The sequence below is a fragment of the Meriones unguiculatus genome, chromosome 16 (assembly GCF_030254825.1).
Source record: "Meriones unguiculatus strain TT.TT164.6M chromosome 16, Bangor_MerUng_6.1, whole genome shotgun sequence".
Classification (NCBI taxonomy): Eukaryota; Metazoa; Chordata; class Mammalia; order Rodentia; family Muridae; genus Meriones; species Meriones unguiculatus.
This window is the reverse complement of record NC_083363.1, coordinates 18,227,148-18,236,305: the sequence shown is the minus strand read 5'-3', so window position 1 is coordinate 18,236,305 and position 9,158 is coordinate 18,227,148. Positions and strand designations below refer to the sequence as shown.

General features: G+C 47.6%; 1 protein-coding gene across 1 annotated transcript; it reads right to left on the bottom strand.

Annotated features, from left to right (window-relative positions):
* Nucleotides 1-686: 686 nt before the first annotated feature.
* Nucleotides 687-5,054, bottom strand: Ado (2-aminoethanethiol dioxygenase). Its single transcript, XM_021635251.2, has one exon. It carries the CDS (start codon nt 4,756-4,758, stop codon nt 3,988-3,990), a length of 771 nt encoding a protein of 256 aa, XP_021490926.1. The 5' UTR covers nt 4,759-5,054; the 3' UTR covers nt 687-3,987.
* Nucleotides 5,055-9,158: the final 4,104 nt, after the last annotated feature.

Below are 9,158 nucleotides of genomic sequence, written 5' to 3'. Positions count from 1 at the left end.
CCCTGCACTTTAAGGGACACAACTACAAATGTTTCAGTTGCTTTTTGTGGAGAGTGATTCCTTAAGGACTCATGCCTCTGAGGTTTGATTTGTATCACAGTTGATTAAACCTAAATAACTTTCTCAAGCCAGGTTATTTAATTTCAATATCCTCATTGCTAATTAGATCAAGGCAAATTATTTTGTTTCTCCACTGTTGTAACTCTTCAGTGTGTACGGAAGCAGGTAGGCAGAGATGGGTAAAACCCTGCCAGTCCAAACCACAACCACCAAATCCATAAGGGAAGACAACAAGGTCACGAGATGAAAATACTTAAGTCTTGAGTGTTTTTCCCCCTTTTCAGAATGAGTTAATGTTGTTTTCATGCTGTTTTTCTTCGGTTAAATATGGCCTTTCTTTAGGTTAAAGCGGCCTTTTCTGTTACAGCGAAATCATGTAATTAGACATTAAATACTATCAGATGTGTTTTCAGTTGTCTTGTTTCAAAGACCACTCTCAAGAAAACAAACTAATTTAAAGTTTAATAAATTAATAAATTAAGGTCTTTGGAAATCTGTAGGTCACTGGCTTTTGGTACAATACAATCTTATGGAATAAACTGTGAGCTTTCAACAATTAAAATATAGTTATCATCAGAGGTAATATTTTCCTTCTCCACTTTGCAATAACCAACATTATTTCCACATAATTTTAAACATGCCTTTATTTCCCGTAAGTACACAGATTTTACTCAGAAACGAAAACACCCCTGCATTTAAAGACTGGGTGCCATTAACAAATGATCTCCTTCTTTGACAGCAGCAACCTCAGCGCAATGGACCAATGAGCATCTGGAGCATCTGGATTGTGTGGAACCATAAGCTTTGAATTTGAGCTTGCAGTCACAGGAGTAAATGCTGAACAGCAACGGCAGAGGTCTGAACTTGGAATACACTGTTTCTCTGCCGATCAGGAGAACTAAAGCACTGGGCTCATTTGTAACAGGAGTTGGCAAAGTCCTCCCCAGATGTCAAGATCAAGGAATCTACAAGACAATGCAAGGGGGGGTGAAAGTATACATTTTGACAGAGGGACTCTCCTCATGTCAAAGAACTCACTCCTATTGATAAAACACATTACTTAAAAAGCAGGCCTTTTCACTTAACCAGCAGCAATGTGGTATGAAACCCATCAATTCTCTCAGGAGTAGGAAGGTACAAAAAAAAAAAAATCTTACAATGAAGTAGTCACTGAAATAACTATGAAATTTAAAAGCTTCAGAGTATTTAGACAGACAATATCTTATCCAAATATCAGACAGTTTCTCATCCATGAGCTATAGTTATTTATTGCATTTATTACTCATCAAAAAAAGTGCTGATACCATTGTGCTCATTGGTCTTTCCAAAGGAAAGGAGACGGTAACTTTAATCCCAGTTTCTAGACCACAATCTATAGTGTAGACATATGTGGAAACACAACGGCAGCAGTTATAGCTAATAGTTTATGCATAGAAGTGCAAGGATTTTTCTGCACATTTTGCCTTAGTAATGAGCATATTCTTTCTATAGTGGCTCATTAAAATGTTACACTGTTTTCAGCATAAATTTACTCAATGTATCAGTGAAACAACAGTTCCACTGTTCTTACTGAACCAATGAGGAGCATAGTATTGCTGTTTTAGCCCAGAACAGTTTCAGTTATTCTTTTGAAAAGCACCTTAGGTTTTTTTCCTTCTAAATTGCTTGTAATCAACCTTTAACTTTTCCCCTCCTCTTTTGCAATAAAGGCTTTCATGATAATTTTTATTACTAGCCTCGCTGCAGGATAGGTTTCTACAGGCTAGTTTAAAGTACCCTAGAATATGCTATACGACTCTCAACAACCTTTGCTGCAATTCAGAAACTGTGTGTGGCTGAGAACCACGCCCATCACTATTCTATTAAAAAAATTATCAAGTTTAAAACCATCACTTCCTACCTAGACTTTCCAATGAGTGGCTCAAAGAACTGTTCCACAGGGATCCAAGGACATTTAAACTCCACAAGGGGAAACCTGAACTCTAGCAGCCCTGGTGGAAGCCCTTGCTGTTGGACCTGTGTTAGGTTTAAAACAGGTTTTCACTGTCCTGTTGTTTTCACTTTGATTAAAATGAAACAAAACCCCATAAGCCAAAGGACCAACAATTTGCGTTTTTGGTGGTACTTTAACAACTGGACTGTGAACAAACACCCCTTCAGCCTAGGACTGTGTAACCTGGATACGTGGAGTCAAAAGCAGTTTCCCTACCGGGTCAACAAACACTTGCCACCCGTGATAGTTAAATCTCCATTTATTACAGATATTAGAATTCTATTGCCACACAAGCCATCAAGAGGGCTTAGAAGACAGCTGGGCACATTTCATTTCTACAGTTTGTTTTTATGAAAAGACCTGCGATAAAAAGGAAGCCTGTGAATAGTAGAAAAGGAGAACCCGTGCTCCATGGCCAGAAGCTATGGTGTCAACACATCTGTAAACATGGTAAAGACGGTAATGCGTGGACAGAACTACAGCAGTTTGGTGCAAGAGTTGGCACAAGGGTGTAATCTCCAATCTTGATGCCCTTAGATGGCTAAATTCTCAGTTGTCTATCCCCTTCATGCATTATATATGTGTGTGCATGTACACACACACATTTATTTATAGCCATTTAAGTTCCTCTTAAATTCACTACGTAGTCAGGAATGACACTGAAGGGCTCCTCCTGCCTCCACTTCCTAAATGCTGGAGCTGTAGGTGTGCACCACACTTGGTTTCTGCGGTGCTGGGGGTCGAGCCCAGGGCTTCTTGCCTGCTGGGCAAGCAGCCTACACCCAGAGCCCCTCCCACAGTACTACCCTCCACCTGTTCAGAAAGGGGCGACAGGTGCCAGCACTGGCTTAAGGGAGTTCTGGGATAGTACCCCCAGCAACACAGCTGGATCTGCAGGGTCCTGGGAGAGAGAGAAAAAAAGCAAAACAAAAGAGCAACAACAAAACTCATCAGAGTACCCTTCTCTCCTTTCACAGGAAGACACTGGAAGTAAATAGAGTATGGAATTCAATAGGTGGCCAAGGGCTGCACATTCAGTTATTTGGAAGCATGCCAGATTCAGCTCCTCTGAACCTTCTGGTTAGAAACCACATAATTATTATCATCTTTGAGGTGCATAAAGAAAAGTCACTTGAGGATAATAGTCTGTAAAGGTGACTCCCCAACAACAATCTATTGAAATGACAGATCAGGAGACTCATGGGGGAGGAGCTCTACGGGCCTGACCTCAGGGAGTTCACAGATGTGAACTTACTGAAGGCTACCTGAGTACACCAGATGTGGCTAGCAAGCAAGGGGAGGTTCGAAATTATCAACACCCATGGTTATGAGGGTGAATCCCAGTGCTGGAAAGAGGTCTTTTCAGAACTGCCCGGTTTAGAAACTCAATATGGTTTTGTAGGAACTCTATTTGTTTTTGGGTGTGTGTGTTTAAACCAAACCAATGACTTGAACTAAAAAAACAAATCGGGGTCATGCACAATGAGTAATAAACTATTAAGGAGCAAGAGGTCATGTGGGCAGGAGAAAACAAATTTCAAGTCACCAAGGGGAGAAGGGGTTCAAATACCTTAGTGTATTTTGTAGGGAATGAGAAACAAGAATATTTTCTTTATGGCTTTAGGATGGAAGCGCTTTTGGGTCCCCTGCCCCACTCACTCCCTTAAATCAAAGCCTTGGTGGCAGTGACAGTACCAGGAAGCAACCTAGCCTCCCGCCCACCCACCCTATAACCGTGCCCAGTGGCTGTACTCCAGTGGGCCGTGCTCCCCAAGGTCGCCCAAGATGAGGCACTGCTCACTCCAGTAGATCCATCCATCAGGCGAGTGGGGTAGAGGGAGAAGAGCCCTTATGGTAGGTCGCTGGCAGCCAGGCCTTTCTTGTGCAGGGCAGGGCACAGCTTTGGCCCACAGTTCCCGGGGGCGGCAGGAGCCTCAAGGCAGGACCTTGGGGCCTGGATAGGGCTCTCCCTCGCACCAGAAGTCATCGGCCTGTGGGGTCTCCAGGAGCCACACTTCTCGGGGAAGGTCGCAGGCAGAGTTGGAAGCCTCCTTCGGTCTGATGGGCTCCAGCACACGGTAATAGTGGCAGTCCCGGCCGTCTTCTGGGTCGTAGGGTGGGGCCAGGATGTCCAGGAAGGCGGCTGGCCCGTCCACCGCATCAATCTGGTGCAGGTTGTCCCGGTGCGGCGTGAGCACGCAGGGCCCGCTGGCCTCGGTGTACTCGGCCCGGGAGCGCAGCACGCCGGGCCGCACGGCCTCCCTCTCCCGGGGCTGCAGCGGCGGCTCGAACTGCTGTTCAGGCGGCGGCGACCTCGGCCCGGCGCCGGCCTCCAGCTTGTCCATGCAGCTGATGCGTACCGTGCCGTACAGCACCTTGAGCATGCCGTGCATGCCCGGGTGGTCGTGCAACGGGATGCACGTGCCGCTCTTGAGCAGGAACACCCCCAGGCTGAAGCCCTCGGTCTCGTAGATGTGCATGTAGGTGACCGGCGGCAGGTTGCGGGGCAGCGGCTGTGGCAGCGCTTTGCGCGGCGCGATGTTGAGGTCCTCGGCGCGCACCTGGGTCAGCAGGGTCTTCAGCTGGTTCAGGTTCTCCGGGAAGCCGGGCGCGGGGGCATCAGAGCCCGTTGCGCCGCCGCGGAAGGTGAGGCAAGCCTGGCGAGCGATGCGCTGGATCAGGGAGGCCATGTTGTCGCGGGGCATGCTCGGCGCTTCCTGCGCGGCTCGTGGCCGGCCCGCTCCGCCTCTGCGCCGCCCCTTGCGGTCTCCGGCGGCCGCCACGGCTGCCCGTAGCCCCGCGCCAGGCGGGAGGCCCCGCAACCACCGGCCGGCGGGGCGCGCGGGGCCGCCCGGCACTGCCGCCCCGCTAGCGAGCCAACGGTCGGGCGCCTGCCCGCGCGCTGAGGCGAGTGCGCACGCGCGCGGCCGCGGTCCGCACTTACGCTCGGGGTACCGGTTGGCGCTGCGCGGGCCGTGCCAGGCGCTGCCTCATGCGCGGAGCTCCATTCACTCGGCCCGCACCGACGACGACAGCCGGGCGCGGCGGGCGCACCCGCAAGGCACGCTGGAACTTGTAGTCCGAGGCTGCGGCTGCGCGCTGTGCGAACTCGTCCTGCGGAGACGGGAAACCGGGACTTTTAAGACGCCGCAGAAAGCCAAGCCCCACGTCCTCCAGAGCTTCAGGGTGTTTTCTTGTTTGATGAGACTTAACGATTATTGGAACGGATAGAGCCATCCAACTACAACTCCCGGCATCCCCGCAGGCGGGGTGACACACTTCCGGCAGCTGTCCCGAGCCTGGTGGAGGCTTTTGGCCGCTGGGAGGAACGGGGCGAGAGGGTCGTTCACCTTCTTCCTGGTGCTGCCAGGGCCTGCTGGGTCACTCCGGGTCACCTTTGACCCTTGCTCCTTGAGAATGAGGCTTCGGGGTCAACCTCAACAACTCGTGGGCCACAATGGGTGCATCGCGGAGATCCGGGGATGGCGCTTCTGTACTTCTGTTTTTTAGTTGGTCGATAGGGTCGAGCGGTAATCTAAGCGGTCACTCAGCACAGCTGGGCGCAGCTGTCGTTTGCCGCGGGGCCTGATGACGCCGCTCCTTGACCTACTGATGGTGGGGCCATTTGATATGGCCAGGGTTCCGTATACTAGCGGTTATCCATCCCTGGAGCGCCTGAGAAACCATTTGAAGAGGAAGGGGCTTTTTGTCAGCGTACTGATTGCCGCTGTCATGAGTCTCTAGTGCAGTGCAACCATCGGGCCAGTGTAGGAAAGTTTACCCCAGAGTGAGTAACTATTCACTGGACTCTTTACAGAGGTAGATGGCAGCTGGAAAAAGAAGACAGCAGCTACCAAGATTTTAAACCCTAACCCCGAGTTTAAGATCTTCTTGGCCTTTCAAAGCTAACCATGGGTTTCTTGTGCATTTTGTAACTGCAGTGGCCCAGAAAATCCTCTCCAGTGAAGCAGGCATACATTGTAGAGGGCTATGTAACCTAGCCAGGAAGTACAGTAGTCCAGGTGCCTTGTTAAGATAATGGCTATTATCTTAACCTCGTAGAAACTCCTAAGAAGTAGACACAAAGGTGATTATTCCCCTCTGTACTTGAGGGAATAAGTGCCGGGGCATATGTAGAAGAGCAGCAAATGCAGCCTAAGGAAACAAAAGTTTGAATTGATGTAACTGGAACCAGCGTGCGGCAAAGACTTAGCTTCTCCACCTTAGTGTGCCGCGTTCAAGCTGTGTGTCTTTCCTAACGTCCCCACTTCGTTCATTCCCAGAATGCTGGTTTTGGTGTAACCAGACGTCTGAACCACCGTTTTTCACCTGGGTAACTTAAAAGATGATTCTAGAAGTTACATCCCAGGGTTTCTGATCCAGGAGAGTTGAAGGGAAAGATAGGGTTCTGGTTGGGACATCCTCCCTGAAGTGGTTCTAGATTCAGCATCTTGTGGGGGTCATTGTGAGATCCATAAATGGTGAGCCAACTCCTCATAGCAGGTGAGTGTGAGTCAGAGCAACTGTTCCCGATGGAAAAGGACCCTAAAGACAGTTGGCCAGCAGGACGTGGTGGCACCCCGCCTGTAATCCCAGCATTTGGGGGAAGCAGAAGCAGGCAGATGTGAGTTCCAGACCTGCCTCCTCTACAAAATGAGTCAGGACAGACAAGGCTACAAGGAGAAACTCTGTCTCAAAAAACGAAAACAAACAAACAGAAACAAAAAAGAAAAAAAAGGTTGGTTGGCCTTTAGAAGTTGGTGGTGTGCCATTGGTAAATGCTCTGTTGAAGGTCGCTGTGCAAGGAAATCCCATGCAGTTTATTTGTAAGTAAGGACTATTTAAGCGAAAGTCCTTTCCTTTTGTTTACAAATACAGAGTTACTTACTGGTTTTTACTTGTATTAAAGCATAATTAGTGGGAGGTATAGGTGTCACAGAACCCAGACTTGAACAGCATACAGGTGTGCTTGAATTCCACGTGTCCGTTCTTAATAGTTGTCTGTATTTACATAAACGAAGCTACGTATTTCATCTGTAAATTGGAAAGATGAGATACATGTGCAAATACCAGTGACACCTTTGATAACATAGTAACTGCTTCAGGACAATAGGTATCATTAAGATTTTCAATGGCTACAATCAAGTTACCCTCTAAAGACCAAAAGGTTTAAGCCCTCGGTGAGTGCTGACAAGGAATGTGGCCCTGTCAGTTTCAGAGCCAAGTTTTGAAAGGTTATTTTTTTGCAACAATTTATTCAGTTTCCATTCATAGACTCCTCCCTTTTCTCCTGATTCCAACTCCCCTTCTTCCTTCTTCCCTCCCCTATTCCTCAAAAAAAGGGGAGCCCTCCCCTACTAACCCACCCCAGCTCATCAGATTGTGTCAGGACTGTCGTCTGACGAGGTAGCCCCACCAGGAAGTGATCATAAAGCAGGCAAGAGTCCATGTTGGAGACAGACCCTGCTCCCCTTACTAGGAAACCCAGGTGAAGCTGGGCTGTTCATCAGCTACATCTGTGTAAGAGAGCTTTGGTCCAGTCCGTGCATGGTCCTTGGTTGGGTGTTTCAGTCTCCACAAGACACTCTAGGCCCTGGTTAGTTGGCTCTTTTTATTTTTATTTTTTATTGTTTTGGTTGGTTGAATGGGTAAATGCCTCCAACTCAGGCCCTCACTGTTCGTCTTTTCCTTGAAGAGTTCACATTTTTCAGACTACCTGCATAAGAAACACTGGGGCTGTTTGTCCAAAGTGCTGTTCCCAAATTACATTAATGTCTGTATCCGAATCTGTTGTGGGTAGAAATTTTGGAGATCCAGTGGGTGTCGGCAGGGCACATGGTACTTTATAAGTCACAGGGAGGCGACTTCCATAATTTCGTTTGCTGCTGTCGTTTGGAGCTGTACTAATGAAGGATACTGGACCTAAGGGGGTTTACCTGTAAGAAGCGCTTTGCTTGGCTTTCTGTTACGGCCATAGCATAGGCTGAGTGGGATTCTGTATTAATAGCCTTTAAAAATATTCTTTATTTTTCATTTCTTTGTCTTGCTGTAAGTAGAGTGAAGACCAAAAGAAGTGCAGAAAAAAAGAGATGATAGCAAAAGTGAGGAAAATGCATGGCAGAAATGTTTGGAGAAGTTTGGAATATATTGTCAATAAATAGCATCTGGTGGGTACAAAGTATTTCTCTAAGCTTTGGAGGTTCAAGGAGGGACAAGGTTTATTTCCCAAGGAATTTACTACAACTGTGCCTCTCCCCAAGAGCGTATGTTGACCACACAATACCAAAATGCATACATCCAAGGTAGTTGGAGAGTGCTTTAGGAGGCAGATAGATTGTGTAGCCCCATGGTGACACTGGTGGCTTTATAAGAAGATGACAATTGGGTTGACAAGCCCCCTATTTCTCACTATGTGATACTACCCTCTGTCATGTTAAGATGTAGCAGGAAGGGCCTTGCCAGATGGTATCCTGCTCTCAGACTTTCCAGCCTCCAGACTATAAGGAATAACTTCATTTATAAATTCCTCAGTCTGGCACTGTTATAGCAGCAGATAATAGAGAAGGCAGGGTGTTCCAGAGTACAAAGACATGAATGTGAGATTTCTTACCAATATAAACATATGGAGACAACTGAAGAGGGTAATAGGATGATATGGTGTTTGTGTGTGGTGTTTTACTTTACCATTCAGTTATAAGACTGATGGGTAAGAACTGGGCTTGTCCCAAGTTTCAGAAAATCAGCAATGGGAAAATATTAGAGCATGGCAGTTAAGAGTCTCAACAGCTAAGAGCACCAGATGTTCTTTCAGAGGACCTGGGTTCAATTCCCAGCACCCATATGGTTGTTGACAAACATCTGTAACTCCAGTCCCAGGGGATGTGACCATCTCCTTTGGCCTTGCAGGTACTGCAGGCGGTATTGTACAGCATACAGACAGACAAAGCACCCACACACTTAAATGTTGTTTCTTAAATGATGTCTGTGGCTCAGGTAAAATGGTACTTTGCAATTCAGGACAGTTGTGTGTTCAAGGAAACAGTGCAGTGTTCCCCCCCCCCCCCAGACAGTGTTCACCCGAGAACCTCTCATTTCATGCTATGTC

Excerpts from the sequence above, each read along its gene's own strand:
- Ado (XM_021635251.2), bottom strand. The coding sequence starts at position 4,758 with ATGCCCCGCGACAACATGGCCTCCCTGATCCAGCGCATCGCTCGCCAG.